Source organism: Melopsittacus undulatus, chromosome 6, assembly GCF_012275295.1.
Source record: "Melopsittacus undulatus isolate bMelUnd1 chromosome 6, bMelUnd1.mat.Z, whole genome shotgun sequence".
In the NCBI taxonomy this organism is placed as follows: domain Eukaryota; kingdom Metazoa; phylum Chordata; class Aves; order Psittaciformes; family Psittaculidae; genus Melopsittacus; species Melopsittacus undulatus.
In genome coordinates, this window is record NC_047532.1 from 5,709,991 (window position 1) to 5,730,803 (window position 20,813).

Here is a 20,813-nt window from a genome sequence, read left to right on the forward strand (position 1 = left end):
AGCTTCTGTCTAAGAGCTCATCTCAGTCTCCCCTCGGGCAGGTTAAAGCCATTCCCCTTGTCCTGTCCCTACAGGCCCTTGTCCAAAGCCCCTCACCAGGTTTCCTGCAGCCCCTTTAGGCACTGGAGCTGCTCTCAGGTCTCCCCTTCAGGAGCCTTCTCTTCTCCAGGCTGAACCAGCCCAGCTCTCCCAGCCTGGCTCCAGAGCAGAGCTGCTCCAGCCCTTGGAGCACCTTTGAGGACTTCAATCATGAGACTTTTTCAAACACACTTTGCCTGAAGCACAAGTGGTTGAGCACAGAGGGTGATACATGGAGGCTCTGGTGTCTGGGCTGAATTTGTGGCTCTGCCACCATCTGTGACACGGAGCACATCACTTATCCCCCTTGTGCTTCACCTGCCTGCATCATTCAGACTACAGATTTTGCAAGGCAAGTATCTGATGTTGGCCTGGTCAGGACTGTGCCTCTGACTGAAGAGAAATAACAAGGCAGGCATCATGAGATGACTTTGGCTGCCTTTATTATATAGGAAGAGAAAAAGAAAACAAAGGCAGAAAAAAATGCCAGCAGCTCCAGTTAAAAGGCTATATTTGGGCACTCTAGATGCTTAGTCACACAGAGGAACTGCCAGCTGGTGACATGCAGCTGCTGGTCCACAATGCAAACTATTGGAACGCTATAATAAACTGTCCTTCAGTCTCACCATGTGGGTCCTGGGAGGGAGAACTCACAGAGATGAATGAGAAATACAACTGTAGCCGACCTGGCAAAGACCCAACCTCTGTGATGTCCAGCTTTGCTAGAAGGAATGCCACTACCCTGAAATTCCTGGCTTTTTCAGCTGAGAAGCTTGGGTTATGGAATACATTCTGCATGTACTAAATCTAGGTCTCTCTTCTTCCAGGAGCCCTCCTTGATGACTCATTTTCCTGGGTTTCCCTCTCATTTTTCAAGGCCAGGAGGAATGGGAGCAGGCTGGTTCCCATGTTGCAGGACAAATACAAATTCAAAATAGCAAGGAATAATGCAGAGTATCTTTTCTATGCAGTTTTTCATGTTTACCTGCTTATCACAGATAAAACACAAAGAAAGCAGATGTTCACCTGCCCATGAGGCCAGGCTCTTTCTGACACTGGCTTTGGTGTCTCAGCACACTAAGTGAGTGCCTCCAGAGGTGTTTGTGTTGGACCTTTGCCCTGCTGCAGGCTGCCTGCAAGGCAGCTTCCCCCCTCACATGCTGCTCTGTGAACTCACTCACTGCACGGTTTAGGGGAACATCTTTCAGCCCTGGGGTTGCTATTGGCTGCAGCTACTGCCTTGAACATTCCCTATTCTCCTGTGCTGGTTCATTGCTCCATCCGAGCCATGTGCTTTGGAGAAGCTGAAGAAGCACATTTTCAAACAGGCACCTATAAAGCCACAGGGAAAAGAAAACTCACAGAGTTCCCAAGTCTTATCCTCTATCCAGCTTGTGCATTTGGAAGGCTGGTTTCCAGCACAAGCCAGCAAAGGGGAGACTGAAGATTTATATAGAACAGGCAGCAAGAGCCAGCTAGAAGGCTGCTGCAGAGTTTTTCCAGTAAATTTACTTCTGTTACATAAAACAATGTCATCTTCCTTCTGCTCATCCCGTCAGGTTTGCTCAGAGAAGGGATAACTGACTGATGAGCAGATGTTGGAGAGCATTTTGCTCAATGAAAACCTAAAAATAGCTGTCAAACCGTCTCTCTTTAAAGTACTTTTCCATGTAGTCCCTGAAGTACAGGCCAAAGTTGGAAAGTATTTGCAGGAGGTTAAGTGCTAAGTTTTCTTCACCGCACAGTGGGTTTAGAGACAGTCAGGAGAGGTGGCCAATCCAACCATCTTCTTCTTGTCCAGCTGAGAGCAAGGTGAAGGAGAGAATAAGGAGACAGCCACTGCAGGTTCTACCTTCAAAGGTAGCTGTGATGATACTCCAGTTTGTTGCCATCTCTGAGCCAATTTGGGGCTGTTTATACTGTCCTGTAGATCACCCCTTGGTTTGGACCAGCACCATCTGGGCTATAAAAACACTGCTCTCTAGAGCAGTGCTCACAGCAGCAAGGTGAGCACTGTGCTGATATGCACATAACAGAAATAAGCAGAAGAACAAAGCTGAATCTGTTTGGATTGAAAAAGCAAACTACAGCCATGTCTGGTCCTGGGCTGTCAGGACTCTAAAGCACTTGTTCAAATAGTGGTCTAGAGCAAGCACTGAATGTCAGGCGCTGTGATTGCCCTGGGGCTCACCTAAAATGTAAACTCAAGTCCAGCAGGAACACAAGCCTGGTCCTCTAAAGGGCAAGAAGCAGGCAGCTTCAGAACACAAAAGCAGGGTGTGCACAAACAGGCAGTGAGAGATACCTACAAATTGCACACTGAGGAATAGATCTATGGAGTGTGTCTATCCCCACTGATCCAAAGAGCTTTCTGCAGTCCCCAACCATTCTAGGATTCTATGATTTTCCTAAGCTCTAAGCCTAAAACTCCTATTACTGGATATTTCCTTAAGGCCAAATCCTTTTTTCTTTCTTTTCTTCTTGGTTGTATTTCAGAACATTGATCCATCCACTCCTAGTAATGCAACCTGGGAAACACCCCACTTTTTACCCCTAGTAAGAATCTTCATGGGAATCTTTCACCAAGCAGCAGTCAGGCCTTTGTACTCGAAGCCAGGACACAGCAGCATTGTTCAGGGCAGACGTTCTGTGTGACAGGGAGGTCCCCTCCAAGCCAGCTGCTTCATGCAGGTCTTGGCTTGCACAGGTCATTTCATTCTGGTGCTGGCAAGCTCATGAGCTCCTCACTTGGCAGAGAACTATGGGTATTATGAATAATAACATGGTCTATAATAATATAGTAGCAGATAGTGGAAATACATCTTGAAGCAGAAAAGAGCAATTGGAGGGCTCTTAATCACCTAGCAAGGGCTGCGTCCTCTGACAACATCTTAAGGTGCCTCAATGGTATTGGGATTTGTTATTCATTACAGCTCAGCAGCAAGAACATAACTGCTCACTGCTAAACTCAGCACTAAATCAGGCTCAGCCTTCACCACCCAGCCACAACTCCTCTTTCATCCCCTCTAATACGTCATACTGCTGCTGTTTGTCCTGACAACTTTATAATAAAAAAGCAAAGGGAAGCGGGAATTTGCACTGTCACCAGCCCTTGTGTTCATCAGCGGCTGTCAGCGGTCCACTTCTTCCTCAGCACAAATAACACCTCCAACACATCCCGCCAGCAGTGTGGGGGGAGGAGCTCAAACCAGCCCCTGTCTCTCCACCTCTAGCCCCCCTCCTCTCAAGCACAAACAGAAACAGTCATGTCATGCAATGCTGAAGTGCCTGAGATGACTGAGCTGTCTCCCAGCCTTCTCGAGGCAAACGGATTGCTCTGATTAAACTGAGCACAATGAGGCTCTCTTCAGCAAGGGACAGCCCATCACTTTGCAGATGAGAATGCCCATGTCAGTCCTTTTCCTTCTTTAAGAGAAGCAGCTGAATCATTTCCTGGTGCTCTACCTGGAGGTAAGATTTATCCCCTCAACATTATTTTGCATCATAGAGAGTAAAGAACAAGCCTTAAGAGATCTCTTTCCTATCTGGGACGTATCATTAGGTGCTGTAAACCAGTGCTACCCCACACACATCACTGCAGATACACCTACCTGTGCCTTCTGAGAATCTGATTTGGCAAAATCAGATTGACATGGCCAGAAATGCATGTTAAAGTTTATTTATCATACAATGGTTAGAATTTGAAGGGACCTTGTTTAGTGTGCCGATGACACCAAGCTGTGTGGTTATGTTGATATGCTAGAGGGAAGGAATGCCATTCAGAGGGACCTTGACACACTTGTGATGTGGGCTGATGCCAACCTCATGAAGTTTAACCATGCCAAGTGCAAGGTCCTACACCTGGGTCGGAGCAATCCCAGGCACAGCTACAGGTTGGGCAAAAAGGAAATTCATGGTAGTCCTGTGGAGAAGGACTTGGGGGTGTTGGTCAATGAGAAAATGAACATGAGCCGGCTGCAGTGTGTGCTTACAGCCCAGAAAGCAACCGTATCCTGGGCTGCATCAACAGCAGCGTGACCAGCAGGTCAAAGGAGGTGATCCTGCCCCTCTACTCTGCTCTCAGGAGACCTCACCTGGAGCATTGTGTGTAGTTCTGGTGTCCTCAACATAAAAAGGACATGGAACTGTTAAAACAAGTCCAGAGGAGGCCACGAGGATGATCAGGGACTGGAGCACCTCCCGTATGAAGACAGGCTGAGAAAGTTGGGGCTGTTCAGCCTGGAGAAGAGAAGGCTGCGTAGAGACCTCATAGCAGCCTTCCAGTATCTGAAGGGGGCCTACAGGGATGCTGGGGAGGACTATTCATTAGGGACTGTAGTGATAGGAAGGGGGTAATAGGTTGAAACTTAAACAGCAGAGGTTTAGACTGGATATAAGGAAGAAATTCTTTTACTGTAGGGTGGTGAGGTACTGGAATGGGTTGCCCAGGGAGTTGTGAATGCTTCATCCCTAGCAGTTTCAGACCAGGTTGGATGAAGCCTTGGGTGATATGGTTTAGTGTGAGGTGTCCCTGCCCATGGCAGGGGGGTTGGAACTGGATGATCTTGAGGTCCTTTCCAATCCTAACTATTCTATGATTCTATGATTCTATTTCATCAGAAAAATGCAAACACAGGAAAAGAAATGACATGTGGAAAAGTTCCTGCAGTTCTTCCCTTCCTCAGTGCAAAGCCCTCTGACGGAAATAGCACAGTGAAATTAAGCTCATTTGTTTCCAAACTGAAATCCCAAGACTCTTCCATCTTTGAAAAGCGTCACAGATGCGTTTTGGATGGCTTTGCCTCGTCAGTAGGGAAGCAGCAGTATGAAGGGAGGAAGACATGTTTCTAAGCAGAATTCCCAGGAGGCTTCACCACATTGACTCTGCAAAGACTAGGCACAGCCTCACTAAATCCCAGACATTCAGAGGGATGAGCTGAAAGCCACGGGCTTTAGTTTTAGTGCTAACAAACTTCTGTCTTTAGTGATAAGTATAGCCCCTGCACATGAAGCCCAAGCTGTCCTGCAACACCATGCATTCCCCTTCCTGAAAACCCAGCACCACATGCACTGTCCTTTGGGCTCAGCTCACAGATCTAATTCTGTATACTGCAGGACTGTAAAGGGTAGTAGAGGTTAATTGTAACATCATGAAGAAGAACCAAGTTGAGGGTCAGTCACCAAAGTCCATTTGCTTGCTGGTCCCCCTACACTGGATAAAACATACTTCATTTCCCATGGTGAGAACATTTTGCTCTCAGTCTCACCATAATAAAAGGCAAGTGGGGGCCATCCTGAGGCAGGTGAAATACTGAACCCATACTGAGCCCAGTATGAAAGACACAGAAGAAATGGGTAACTGGTTGGTCTAATTACAGCCTCATTTCCTCAATCACAAGTTCAAAAGCATTGGGTTTTAATTAAGAAGACCGCTTGAATGATGTCAACCTCATCATTGTTTAGTCAAAGAGGTATGGAAAACTGGTCAGAAAATTGTACTTTCAGTTAACACAAACTCAAGGTAATGATCAGATCCAGTGTACCAATACTGACAGATGCTGCTTCTCTGTTAGACACAGGACTCAAACCCACTGCATCTTTTTCCCCCATCACCCAAAGACAAACCCAGACCTCAAGCTTTCAACAGCCCACCTCACATCCTGCTGCAGGACCCCAGCTCCACAACCCCCACTGTACCTCACAGATGTCCTTGAGGTGCTTGATGTAGTGGCGCTCCGTACTCATGATTTCATTGATGACATTGGCTCTCATCTGGTCTCGGTTCTGGACGGTCCTGCCGAGACACAGACAGTCGGCGCTTGGATCCAAGTGGCCATTCTGCACGTCGCTGGTTCCCTCCTCCACACCATCTTCTTGGTTTACCCATAGCTGTGAGGGGAAGAGGGGAGAGAAACAGGCTTAAAGCATCAGGAAGCAAACAAGTGAAAGGCTTGGGCTGCAGGACACGGGGAGATACTGGACCAACTTCCTCCTTACAGCAACAGCGATGCTCTTGCCAGTGGTGTCCTCAGTAGCCTTCAGCCCAGGCAGTCCCTTTTCATTCACACTGGTGCAACCAGCCCCAAATGGTTCCCTGCACACTGCCAAGCTCCTCTCCTAAGCAAGTGGATTTCAAGTATTGGCAGTTTTGACCCCAAACGTAAAATAATCATGTGAAATGTAACTGGACTGTTGGATGCTGTCAGGTGGTCTGAACCAGGATGTACACACATAAACCAGAGCAACCAAAAGGAAATGGCAGTTACTGGGGTACAGCTCTGCTTGGCCAGTTCCCACACACCATCAGCTGGGGTCTGTCCAACCAGGAGGAAACCTCTGGGAGGAGGGATAAGCTCTTTGCAGGTGACTGATCTCAGAAGGTTCAGAACCTGCAGGAATGTGATTGGCAGCCCAGGCTGACTGGGTTGTGGCACTGCTGTTTCTGTAAACCTCCCAGGCCAGGATTTGTGAATGAGCATTGATTTTCATTTCACAGCAGCTTTCCTCATCATTTCACATGAAGAGCCTTTCCACTCGGGCAAATGCCCAATCTCAGCATCCTCAGGTGCTGATCCCTGAACCACGCAGAGATCAGAGCGGCTGAACACGTGTCCTCAAACCTGGGGGCTGAGGGCAGCTGTGGATGGGGTGCCAAGCACCTCTAAGCACCAAACACTCCAAACTGGAACAAATTCCCCCCACATACCTGAAAAGGACCACTGCATTTTCAGCACACTGAGTTTCCATCATGAAACAAAAACCATACATGAACTTGTAAACTAAGAGAAAACTGGGATTTTTAAAGCTTAACCTCCTGGAGTCAAGTGATCATGACAGAAAATTCCATTTTCATTTACAAAATAAGGCAGGACAGATCTAAGAACAGTAGAGGGAAATGCCCAAGAGCAGGAATCCTACAGGCTTGGGAACCTGAAGGCAAACAGCAAGCTTACAAACGTCATGATTTCTGAAACCCTCAGTTCTTTTGCCTTTCGTGCACTGCAGGAACACTCCCCACTGCCACATCTGGGAATCTCGGGAGACCTGCTTATTTCCTTAATGAAATCTTCGCTCCTTCCTGCTAGGATTCATGTTCCCAACCCACAGTTCTAATCGAGATGACTTCTACTTTAGATTAAAAACAAACGCAGCAATTTTATCAGCAACAGAAGAAGCTGAACGTGCTTCATCCCCATGCTCTGCAGCCTCAGCCGCTGAAAGGATTAATCCCACTGTGCTGCTCAAACACTCCTGCTTTCTGTCTTAACCTCTGAAATTCCACCTAATTCAAGCGAGGATCATTCTTCAGGGGATCACTTGAAGTCTGGATCATGACTCACAGAGATGAGGTATCTTGGCAGCAACACTGCTGACCCTGGGCCAATCACTTCAACTGGTGGAGGTTCTCTGCATCTCTAAAGGGGATAATCCACCTTACAGTGACATTTGTCATCAATATTTTTGAGCCTGGCAGACTTTATGTTCAAGTGGAGGGCTCAGAAAGCTCATGCATACCCTGAAAAATGGCCTTACATGAATAACTTTGAACTCACCAAACTCCTGCACTCATATCAGGAAGCTCTTCCCTGTGAGGGTGCTGAGGCGCTGGCACAGGGTGCCCAGAGAAGCTGTGGCTGCCCCATCCCTGGCAGTGTTCAAGGCCAGGTTGGACACAGGAGCTTGGAGAAAGCTGCTCTAGTGGAAGGGGTCCCTGTCTGTGGTAGGGGTTGGAACTGGATGAGCTTTGAGGTCCCTTCCAACCTAAGCCATTCCATAACTCCATGATCCATAAACAACAATTTGGCCAGACAGACCTTTGGTGTGACACAGTATAGTTGGTTTTCCAGCTTCAAGCTCTCAAATCCTCTTGTGCCTGTGCTGAGAAGGAGCTGGGCTGCTTTGGGCCAAGGGAAGGCTGCACCTGAAGTGTTAATGTGTCCCCTGACCCAACACCAGCACCCCAGGCCAGATCCTCTCTGCTTCACTGACCTGCTTGCTCAAACCACAAGGGTGGTATGCTGCAGGCGACAGGAAGGTGGAAGAGGCAAACTGGGGGTGACACTGGTTTTTCCCAGTAACATTAAATGTCATATTTAGTTGATTCAGACAATGCTGCAAAGGTTCCTAGGTGCCCAGTCCACAGTCACCTCTAAGTAGGGTGTTCACTACATTGGATGGGGCTTGGAGCAACCTACTCTAGTGGAAGGTATCTGCCTGTGGCAGGGGTTGGAACTGGATGAGCTTTAAGGTCCCATCCAACCCATCCATTCTATGATATAAAAGCTATAGAAATGTGATTTATCAACTTGCAGCTATCCCCAAATGGTGCATAAAATCACCAAATGGCACCGTTCCAACATGAGCTGACCTGTAATTATTATATATTTAGACTGCTGAATGCACACACTGTATATAGAGGACATTTTACTTGAATAGGCTCTGAGGGCTGACAGTCTCATAATAATCACAAAGCATGATAAAACAAACATTTTACCAGCCATCTGGATTATTAATCTCCTTCCATTGGATATTCACAAGGACAAAACTAGCAGATAATGTGCCATCCCGGATTCTAGCTCACAATTAAATCCTGTGGCAGATTAATGATACTGGCAGATCCTTCCAGAGCTGCTGCCATTCCCCTGAATCTCTGCTCACCATTGACTTTATAACAGATATCAATGTGAGCAGCTCAAACTTCACCAGAACCTGCTATCAAACAGTGGTCACTCCCATAACTCTGCCTTGGGACTGGTTCACCCACCAAACCACTCCTGCTCAGCAGAGCCACCCCATGAGCTGCAGGGTTTATCCCCTCCCTTCTTCTGGTGGTTCTCTAGTGCTGTGCCCTTGCTTTCAGCCACGTGCACTGTTTTATATGCATGCTCTGTTGGACTCTGCACTGGATTAAAAAGATCACTTGCTTATTTGCAATCAAGTAGGGCTCATGGTGCAGAGCTTTGCATAAGTAAAACATCATCCGTCTCCGCATGTCTCTCCAGTGATCCAGCACAGCCTCTCTCTGCCCTCAGGAGGAAGCACAGGCTGTCCTGGGCTTTACAAATGCCCAAGGGCAGATGCTTCTCCCTTCACTGTCATCAGAGAGGAGGTGAGAACCTGGCACATGGGGATGCTGCCTGTCCTCCTGCCCTGACCAGTCCCAGCCTCACTGCCCTTCTGTGTGCCCTTTCCATGAGGAAGAGTGGGACTGTGGCTGGGATTCCATTTGGTGTGAAACACAGAAAATCCCTGTACCCTCTTGCAGGACAAGGAACAGGACATCTGGCAGCAGAAGGAAAGAAAGCTGAAGCAAGTAGATTTTCCCTCCTGTGGTGCTACCACTGTTTTCTCCAACATCCTGAATTTCTTCCTCTGTAATCTGGCTCCAGCCTCACCATCCTTCACTTCCCTCCAGTTCACAGGGTCTTTGGTACCTTCTCTGCTCTTCCCACAACTCCCCAGCTTCAGGCAAACCCACTTCCAGCTCTTCTCCTCTCTAAAACTCCTCGCTCCTAGCCTCAGAAGTTCCCTTTATCTGAGATGAGAAATACCCTTCACTCCTTTCTGGAAAAGGAGAAAACAGGGACTCTATAGGGACAGCTTCACATTCTGTATCTGTGAAAGGTGAACACAGCTCCAAAGAACTTGACCTGTGTTTGCTCCCTGTTTCCTCCAGTTTAAATGTACAGACTCCCATGGGCTGGAGTTCCACCATGTAGCAAAACTTGCTTGCAATAAACTGGATACACTATGACCACCAAAATACCTGAGCTAGGGCCCTATTTCCTAAATCCCAAAAGTCCTCACTGTGTGATGCTACGTATGATGCAAAACAGGGACAAGCAGAAGCTCAGCAGCTCCTGCAGAACCTCACCAGAGGCTGGATCTTCATTCATGACCAGTTTGGCAGAGGACAGGGATGGGGCTGTGAAGATTTGTGACCAGTTTGCCTGCTTCAAAGAATGGCCTCAAAACATTGGTTCTGTACCTGCAGTCAGCCCATATGGGGAAGGGCCCCAGTGCCAGCACTTGAACCTTTGGGGATCTGGTGCCTGCTGAGCTGACTGACATGAGCTGTCATGATAATGGTATCTGCAATCAGCCCATTTGGATGCTAAAATGCTGCTTGACTTTAAAACCCCAACACAAGCCCCTGTTTGTCTGCAGCGCATCCTGGATTGCTGCTCCGCTGCGGATGATACCTCTACCAGCAGCTATTTTTATGCCGGATTTGCCACGAGAGAATAAAATCTCCTTTGGAAGGCAGTGACTGCAGCAGACACTGCAGCACACACTGTCCTGCTTGTCCCACAGGTAACAGCCACTTCAGCCCATCCTCTCTTTGGAAAACCTCATCTTGATGCCGCTGCCATTGGCACTCAGTAGATGCAGTGATGGACAAGCAGGTGAGTGATGTGCTGTTGTATCAAGTTCCCTATGCACGCAGTGAGATTTAAAAGCAAAAAAAAAGGGCCTTTTTTTGCCTTGCTGATGGGCAGCAAGATGTGGCTGGTTCTCAGAGCTACCCCTGCAATACAGAGTAGCCAACTCCTACAAACAAAAGGTAATCCCACCTATCCAATAAAATGCATGAGCTGCTGGGCACTAAGACAAGACCCTGGGGTTAGAGTCTGCTTCTGAACAGTGCCTTAAAAGCTTACACCAATCCATCTAGCACTTCTCCTTCAGCATCAGAAAATAAAGTGGGTCAAAGGCAGCTTTTTCAGCAGGAAAATCAATCTAAAATTACAACACTTGGGGAAAGCTTGGCAACGATGAGAGAGAACAAGGAGCATTGCTGCACTGATCCACCCCTGCAGTTCCTCCTATGTAAGAGGCATGGAGCATAGAATTATACACCATCTTACTCAGGCTTTTAGGGGAATCATTGCCCTTCATTCTCATGGCCAACCAAGTCAAAGGGCAACACATGAAGTTGCAGAAAACCTTCTCAACCCCAGCTCTGCCCGTTAGCTTAGCTCAGTAATATAAGGCAGGAGGAGGTTGAGGTGAGAAGAAATATATTCTGGTGAACTCTGTCTGCCTCATGGTATCCAAAGAGATTAAGGAGAGCTTTATAACAAAATCAATCCCTTGCTCTGCCCAGGGTGGGTGCATTCTGCCACGTCTTTGGGGGAAGATTCCATAGCACTAAACATCCATAAGCTTTCATGGTTTTATTTCTTTCTCAGTGGAAACATGCCAGAGCCCAAACATGATGCCATTTGATTTCCTTTGTTTGGAGTGCTTGAATCTCACTTGGGCCTCGCTATTTGGAGATGTGATGCTGGCTCTGCAATCAAAACTTTGTTTTTAAGACTTACTGTATTTTCTAAAGGAAACCTTAAGGTACAACAATCGATGCATGTGCAGCACTGGGCTATTATCCTGGGCTCTAAATTCATCCTTACAAATACTAAGTGTAGTTTTTGAGTGGATGTGGAAAGCACTGGTATGCACCAATGAATTTGTACTCTATCGTGTAAAGACAGCCCAAGGCTGTACCATCCACAAAGGAGAGAAGAGCAAACAAGCATCGCACTCACTACTTACGGAATATGTAAATCCTCTTTAAAATTCCCTGCTAATTTCCTTCCCCCAGTTGTACCTCCCACCCTCTCAGACCCCTAGAAGTTGACAGGACATTCAAAGACACTGTGCAGCACAACACTGATGGGTGCACCCTGTGGCTGCCCAGCATGCTCACTTGATAACATGGGCTAAAATACAAGACACCTTCATCTGTCCTAAACCCAGCTCATCATTCAGCCTTAAACCTAGTTCTGGGGTTCTCATTCACCTCTCTAATGACCAGGCTTTTTGTAACTTTCTCACTGAGTGCAGCAGCTTCCAGCAGAAAACCATTCCCCATCACTTACTAGCTCTTAATTCTACTCCTCCTATGTTGTGCCTTTTCTCTTCCCCTGAAAGCATCGTTCTATCATCCAGTGAAAGTTCCTATGCTCCCAAACTCTATCGCTTTCCCCTCTCCCCACTATTCTAGCCAAGTCTCAAGCTACTAAGAGGATAACTGCAGGTGTCACGCGTAAAGACAACAGCTCCTGTACGTGCAGGCAACTCGAGTATGGTTTTTGTTTGCAGCCTTCCCAACCATGCGTGTAAAGGAGGCCAAGGGAATCAGCAGGTTCCTGTTTTCCTCTGCACTTGCAAATGTGAATTTTTCCTGCTATGAGATTTTGTGAGTGCCAAATGCTTTGCCAAACATTTTCATATGATCTGGCTGGAGAGCAAGAAGCGTCAGACGTCTCAGTGCAAAGTAGGTTTCCAGCCCAGGTTTGTCCTTAGAAGTGATCCAAATGACTTTTAGAGGAATCTGACTTTGCAGTGACCTGCTGCTGTTAGCAGGGACATGCTCTGTTAGGTCCCTGTTCGGACCTACATGAGGCCTGGAGTGTAAAACAGCCTGAAATGAATCCTGTTTGATTCTATACCAGCCTGGTCTGTCCTGTCATCCCTCACTTGAACTGCTTTTCATCCTCTGCTACGTAACACGTTGTTCCCTTCCCTCCTGTACTTGCATAAGAGAAATACAGATATAAAGGAAAGCAATTCTTTTGCAAGTAAAACTAGAACCACCCAGGCTAAATCAGGCAGTTTTCTGGCATCGTCTTAAAAAGGCAGGGCTCAAAGTACAACAGAGAACAAACCAGCCTCCTCATTATGAAGGAGTGATCAGCTGCAGAAGTACTACAAGGGAGAAAACTGCAGAGAAGAGTAAAGGGAAAGGGTTTAGGTTAAAAGGTCTTTGACTGGACCCTGAAGGAGCATAAACCTGCAGCAATGGTCCTGCAAGTAAAAGAAGGGTCAAAGGCACCTTCCCTAAAGGCTCTGCAGGCATCTGGTTCAAATAACTTACTGAGAAAGACAGACAGTGAGGGGGGGATATGCAAGAATAGAAGTGAAGAGGCAAGCAAACGACCTCAGCCAGCAAGGGGAGGAGAACATGACAGCCCAAATGGCAGTTGTTTTCTCAGCACAGGACAACCAGTGAGTGGGCTGCAGCACACAAGTGCTGTGGGGGGAAAGCAGCTCTGCTGTGTAAACCTTAGTGGCAAATTGTCCCCTTCAGCCTTCCTTGCAGAGCAGTGGACAAATGGTGCCAGAACTCTGCTTGCATGACAGCTGCAATGCCTGGGACTTAATGTTAGGTATTAACTATCATTCATGGCATCAAAACCATGTGGTTGCCCCTTTGGGAGTGCATCAGTTGGTGCCAGGGCAGAGGGAGATGGAATAACCAAGCTGGCCTCTTGCAGAGCTGATGGAAGGACTGATTTTGTTGGAATGAAGTCAAGCCACAGGATTGTGGCATTAGACAAAATGGGCAAGAAACTTGATGATCCTAAGCAGCAAGGTTTGTTCCAGGATGTTGTTCAGATGTTTGTGTACAAACATCTGAAATTCATTGATCCCTCTCCTTTGTTTTCCCCAGTTTCTAAAATCCTCCTCCCAGCCTTTGAAAAGTGTAGGGAGAGATGGGAAGTTCAGCCAAACGAATGATGCACAGTCTGGGGCCTCACAGTGAACAGGCTTGTTTGTTTAGGTGTTTGGTAGGGGATTTAGCAAACAGGACAGTGCAAAACAAAGCTGTTATCACCTACCATGAACAGTACGTTTACAACATCACACAATAAGGATACTACATCTTTTCCCCAGAATCACAAACAAAACAGCACTGGTCAATGCACTGGAAAGTTAAACTGGCCCAGAATATTTCAGCTTTTAAATCAAGCAAAAATAAAGACACAGACATTTCCAGTTCAGCCTTTGCAGCCAGCAGCACAGAGATGTGCTAGAGACACTGGGGAGAGCATTTCCTGCAATGAGATTATCATCTGCATCACACCTGATACAAATCCATTTCCAAACTTGTTGCCTCCACTGGCTGCAGGGTCAGACTCACAGTGTCCTATTCAACTAAACACTAAATACACTTTGTTATTCTGGGCCAGAATAACTACGTAGCTTTTTCATACAGGCAACCCAGGTTCCAGTTCCAATCACTGATGAATCACTCTTAGTTCTGGTCAGATCTAGGACAGAGACAAGAGCTGCATCATGGTACCATGGGGGATGCATTTTAACCCAATTTTACTAATCCTTATGGCTGTTTCCCAGATGAAATGATGTAACCAAACAGGGATGCCGATGACGCAGGGCTGCCCAACACAAGGCGAGTGACAGGCAGAGACCCAAAGCAAACACAGCATCGCCTTGAGATGCAGCACGGTCTTCAGTGTGTGTTTCAGAGAGAACAGTCTTCCTCTTCACACTATGAAGCCTGTCAAACTGCCTGGAAGGCTCAGAGGAAAGAGTCATCTTTCACAGTTTCACAAGGCAAAAGAAATTGTCATTTTCTTATTCCACAGCACAGAAGGAATTAAACCTCTGATCCCACCTATCAAATCCTGCACAGAAGGGAAAGGAGAAGGAAATGCACGTGGTCAAAGCCCGAGGAAGGCTCAAGAGTGCCCAAATCATGTGGCAGGAGCTGATGACAGCAAAAAGGACATCTTCTTATCCCTTGGCTTTTTAACACAAACTGAGCAAAGGAAGTCAAGTGCTCAAACCCTTGTGATTTGTGATCACCACTGGAGGTGGCTGGGCACAGCAAAACCTGCTTCAGCAGGAAAACACAGCCCGGCCAAATGGTGCCTTGTCTCCTTCAAAAATAACCAGAGCTGGTCATGGATTAATCAGTGAAGTGATTTTATATCCCAAAGTGCTGAAGCGTCAGAAAGCAGCACTGCTTTTGGCAAGGGGGGGGGCTCACATATCCCTGTGCTAAAGCTCTTCCAAATGCAGGTCACTGAGAGCTGATGTGAACTTGTAGGCCCCACCAAATGATCTACTCATAATCCACACAACATTAAACTGTTCCCCCAAACAACTGCTTAAGGAGAGAGGCTACAACAGAAAGCAAAAGCCACTCCATATCCCACCAGCATGAAAAGCTGCACCAATACCTATTCCATCCCCCTCTACCCCACACCCATTACTTCTGAAACCTTTGCTCCCCATTTTTGCACAGGAAACAGACACACTGGGAACAAGCATCAGTGATAACAAGCACAGGAACCAGTTCAATTCACTGACAGTTCTGAGCAGCCTCAGCAATGATTCACTGTAGTGGTAAGAAGAAGAAAGTCACTCACCCTCACGAAGCTGGCGGGAAACCATCCTTCTTCATCACGATCTGACCCCACCACCAGTCCTTGTTGGAAGCATCCAGGACCTTGATAACGTCTCCTGCTTTAAACCGCCAACTCCCCTGTTGGCCATGGTGACGTGATCCCTATACTGCCTCAGCCACTTACAATAGAACCACCACTGATCAGCTTTGGAAACAGAAACCGGCAGTCAGTAAGAGCTCGGTTCCCCAAAGCAAGCACATGCACAACAGCAGCACAGAAAGAGCGCTCAGCCAAAGGAAAACAATATTCCTCCATTCCAATCCAGAACCATTTCACCCTCATGTGATGGAATTCAGGCTGTGACAGTATCTACAGACCTATGTTCTGCTCCTAACCATGCCACACAAGTGAGTATTGCAGGTGGATGCTCGGGATCTCTCAGGCCCCTGCCCCATGCATGGGAACAGCAGCACGCCCCCCCCCCCAATGCCACCACCAGTCATGAGCATGCACATCTACCAGAGCACACAGCTTTAAGATGCAATTTGGTTAGTGTAATGGGTAGCTGGGAGGTCCCAAACATGGCAAAACCAAGTGACAGAGTCCTGGAAGGGAATCTCTCATGCAGAACAAGTTGCTCAGTTAAAGGTTCAGATCTCAGCTCGAGGCTCAGAAGGGTTTCCATGCAAATCCAAGCAAAGTTTGTCAACATATAGAATATTTTTCTCTAAAACTGGAAGTTGTATATTTATTCAGTGCTGGTGATGTGATGTACTGACATCCCTCGCTTCTGAAACCTTCAAGCTACCCAGCAGATACAAAGGTCCCCATGGCACTCACTGACCTGTTCCAGACCCAACCTGGAGCACAGCCCAGCTCTGTGGCACGCTCAAACATCACTCTGCCCACACAAAACCCTCCAGCACTGGCTGTCCTGACAGTGTTCCAGGGGCAGATTCCTGCCCACGAGAAATGACTGAGTTCAGACCTGTGTCTGACAGGACCTCCTGAACGTCTCTCCACGCATATGGTCACCTTATTGCTGGGCCAGCACCATGGCACGACCTCACCAGTTCTCATTTCATTGTGAGCCATCAGTTTGCTATCCATCAAACTCACACTTAACACTGGCAGGAAGGACCCATCCAAACACTGGTGCTTGTGCATCCCCAGGACAAAGCATCCACCCGTGCTAGGCCACCCACTGCTCCTCAGAATGACAGGCACATAGTTTGTCACAGAATAATAAGCTGTGTTTGTGATTCATCCACAGGAATTCTGCACTCAACAGTGAGACTGCCCGAGCAAATAGAGACTTTACCCATATGCTTATGAGCTTGTCAGAGCCATCCTGAACCTTGTTCATTAATTCTGCTGAGACGCACTGAATATGTGCTTGGGCTCGCCTCCAAATCCAAATTTCAGCTCACAAAGAAAGAGCTCAGCGCTGCAACCATTACAGACCCTCCACATGGCAAGACTTTAACAGCACAGATAATCCATTCAATTTAGGCAAGCAATACAAAGCATAAAGACAATAACCCATCACAGCAGTTTTGCAAGTGTAAAAGCGCGGGAATGGTTAGAGAGCTCTTAACAGCTCTTTTATAAGACTTGGTTTACTGAAGTGCCTGCTAATAGCTACCTGCACAGTAAGAACTTGCAGGAAACCTTCTAGCACTGCTGCAGGGTTGGAGCATAAACATGTGAGAACATTCAGTCCCTACAGGCAATTCAGTCAACAGATTAAAGGACATGATTCACTGTTCCCCTTGAACTGGGTTTTCTTTAAGAAACTCAAAGCTCCTCAGGTTATGTGACAATTACAGCTGCAGTTTCAGCTCTTCAATCAGAAGAGTCAGTTTATACATAAAGCAGCAAGATCTAAGAGAGCCTAACTTGACACTTTGTGCCACTTTCATCCTCAAAGCCAAGATGTTATCTAGTTCAAATGGACCACTCTGTCTCCTGCAGTAAAGTAAAACCATGTTTCCTACTTCCATTTTTGCAAGTATCTTTCTGATTCAAAACGAGCTGTAAAAGAAACATGGCTTCTTTGTGGATCATATGGAGGGCTTCTTGCCTCACAAGATCACCAAACAGCAGACAGAAAACAGAGGCACGTGTTAATAACAACCTCTCATTGAAGAGTCAAGCAATGGACCTGATTGATGAGCTAAACTTATCGCAGATGGCAGCTACTGTGGGGTTATCTCGTGTTCGGGCTTCTGAAACAGAGCTGCAAGGAGCTGGGTGCAAGAAGATCCCATCTAAACCAGTGGCAGTTGAAGTCAGATGGTGTGGGACCCCCCTTATATTGTGAGATGTTCAGTGTGCTTCCTCGCACATTCCATTGCTCTAAATCAAGGTTTCTAGATGCTTTCATTAAAAAGAATCAGTTTAAACCACAAAGAACCCAAAGATGGATCTGAAGGACAAAGATTCCACAGCTGAAGAAAAACCTTTAAATATATTCAAGACCAGATAACAGTCATCTGTTCTGTGGCCAGACCTGAGCTCTTCTCCTTCACCAGTGTTTCCCCTTGCTGTATTTATGGCCATGGTCCAGCCTGTGGTTTCCCAGGGTGACCAAGCTCCTGCTCTTTCAGCCACTCTCTCATCAGATAGCTCTTCCCTCCCCTGAGCATTTCACCGCCCTTTTCAGCAGCTGGTTATTTTACCTGCATCTTGCTTGAACACAGATGACCAGAACAGCAAATGCTATTCCCAAAGAGACCTTACCACAGATTTGTGATAGTGTGAAGTAGTATTACAGTGTCACAGAAATCCTGCAGTAATACATAACATCTCCTTCCTTTTCCCATAGCTACCTCCACCAGTGGCTCACGTGATCTTGCATTTAGCTTATTTAAATAAAGGAGGTAGAGTCTTTGTCTGGAAAATCAGTGCTCCTGTCAAAAAATAGATCAGGTTGGGCTGACCTTCGTCCTTTTGTTAATGTCATGGGGCATTTTAGCCCATTTTCCAGTGTGATGAACCAGGAACAGCACTATTACGCAGAAGCCCACATTTAACGTTTTCTGCTTCACAGCTGACATAAGACTTTGCTGTCACTTCACACACAGGCAGTTCTGGGACGAGCTGCCACAGAAACGTCACTGGGACCCAGCTTCAGAGGGACTGTGTTTCAGAGCCTACTTTGCAAAAGCACATTTCGAGCCTGAGGCCACAAAACCCCAGCTCAGCCAGCAGCAAGGGCTGGCAGGGACTCACAGAGTCAGGAAAGCAGAGGCCTGGGAGATGCTCTCCATGGAGGTCAGAAGCTGAAGTGGCTTTGCTTTGCAAGATGCTTTTTGGTACTCAAGGAGAAAAGGCTCTAAGTCCTTGGCTTTCACTGTCTAGTGCCAGCAGAGGAAGAAAGGCCCCTTCAGCCAGTGCCTTTTCCAGCTGGTCCATTCTTAGTCCAAGGAAGGGATCCACATGCCAGAAGCCTGCAGGCAAGCCTTGGCCTTCCAAAAGACACAGTTCAGCCTGTGAAAGGAGGACAGTGGGATGGCAGAATCTGAGTTCCAGCCACTGCACGTGCTGGGTCCATTGAAGAGAATGTCAGAGCCTAAAATAAAAGATCCAGTTTAATTTAGTTTGCAAAGACATCTTGAGCATCTGTGGAGCCGTCTGCCTCGTGCAGGGCAGGGTTACGAGAGACAGAACCTGACATCTGGCAGCAGCCAGAGATGAGCAGCTAAGAAAGGTCAGGATGAAATATTATTTCTGAGCAAATTGAAGATAGGAGCTTTTCACTCCGAAAGTTCACATCTCTTGGATTCAAATCTGCACCTCAGCGCTGTGGTCAGACACACTCAGACAAAGACCACAAAAGGGACTTGCCTCCTGTAATATTAAATGTGTACCACACAGCATCTGGACTCCTTTATCACCAGTGAAGAGAAAGAGACACATCTGGAGTATGATTCACCTCGGCTATTTCAGTTGTCTACCTTCAAGTGAGGTGAATCATGCCCCAGAAATGACTATTTCTCTGTGTTTAATTAGGTGATGCAGGAGTTTACATTCCACCATCTCACATTCAGCCCAGCTACAATTTGGCCATCATTAAAAAGAGGTAACAAAGAGCTGGGTTGAACAATAATAATCACAATAGGAATAGTCCAAGCTTAAATCACATCCTCCCAGACACAGCAGTTTCTCAGTATGCGAAGGTTGCTGTAAATAATATCATGTTCTTTGTGCTCACCCCAAGTCACAAAATCACAGCCTTGTAAATTTACAACAATGAGGGTTTGCAAAAAGTGTCTTAGGAGGAGAGGGAGGCAGACAGGAAAAGTGCAATAGGTGATAATGTACATTTGGCTTTGACATACCCTGAACGCTGCTTGTCTTGCAGGTGGGAGTCCTAGTTCCCATTAAAATCCATTATTCTTGTCAGTTGTTTGTTCAAACTAAAGAGCGCAAAGAGGAAAGTTCCTCGATGCTTTCACCATGGAACATCAGAGCAGAAGAAATGCCCACGAGCATTTCTTAACAACAGACCTGAGAATAATGTGTACTGTTTGATGGGAGACCTCAGAGCACTGCCAGCCACTCTCGGGAGAAGGAAAAGCTCTCTCGGTAGGCAGGAAGTAAGAAGAACTACTGGGATGTTGCCCATGGTCTAGGGACGAGAGTCACTGCTCCTCACAGGTCCTCTTCACCTCCTAGCAAACACGTGGTCATGGCCAAAGGGAAGAACCAGGACAGACAGATGAGGGACCACTTCTATGTCCCAGCACCATAAATAAATTGATTTAATGAGGAAAAAAGAAAAGGAAAAAAGATGGTGCTCTCTCATTATACTGACATTTCTGGAACACACACTAAGAACATGGGCATTATCACTGGATCCCAGGACCACACACATCAGCCTTTCAGGGATTTCCACTGAAGGTTTCCAAAGCACTCTGTAAACCTCCAATAATTCAGTCACAAACCCTCACTCTAAAGATGCTTATTTTAGATACTCCTAACACTCATGTACAATGGGTAAATGCCTTCACAAGAGCAAGCCAAGTTAGTGGAAAGGAATTAAATCATTCCTACTTAAGGTCTGGCTGGATTTTCCCTTCTCTTCAAGTCTGGTGTTATTTCCAGGATGAAACATGGCAACAGGAAATACTGAATAACATGAGGGGTGCTGTCAAAGTAAAATGACAACAGCAACAACCAGTACAAAAGGGTTTCAAAGTACTCTGCAAGTCACAACCTCACGAATGCAGAGCCATCAGTGTCTGTCAGCCCAGAGCCCTTGCCTCTGGTGCACCATGGATGCTGTGGCAGGGATGCTGAAGGATGCACCACAGCAAACACATCGTGGTACATCAATGCAAAACCTCTGCTGAGCTCACCTCATTGCGATGGTCCTCACCAGTGTGGGGAAAGCTCAGAAATGCCCATCCAACCAATGAACCTGACTGTCTCCTCCTTGCCTTGTGCTTTCCAAAGACTTCAGCAAAGGGAGGGATTGTCATTAAAGTCACAGGGGGGCTTCCAAGGAATATAAGGGAAGAGCGCAAAAGTAGTCGTTCTACTCTGGAATTCATGATTATTTCTTTCCTGGCCATG

At 46.9% G+C, this 20,813-nt stretch overlaps 1 protein-coding gene across 1 annotated transcript in view; it reads right to left on the bottom strand.

The window, feature by feature from the left end:
- ARHGEF9 (Cdc42 guanine nucleotide exchange factor 9) overlaps nucleotides 1-5,967 on the bottom strand; it is a 47,295-nt gene extending 41,328 nt beyond the window's left edge. Inside the window, 1 exon segment of the mRNA XM_034063619.1 lies at nucleotides 5,776-5,967. Coding sequence (XP_033919510.1) covers nucleotides 5,776-5,850 — 75 coding nt within the window. The 5' untranslated portion in view covers nucleotides 5,851-5,967.
- Between the last annotated feature and the right edge of the window lie 14,846 nt (nucleotides 5,968-20,813).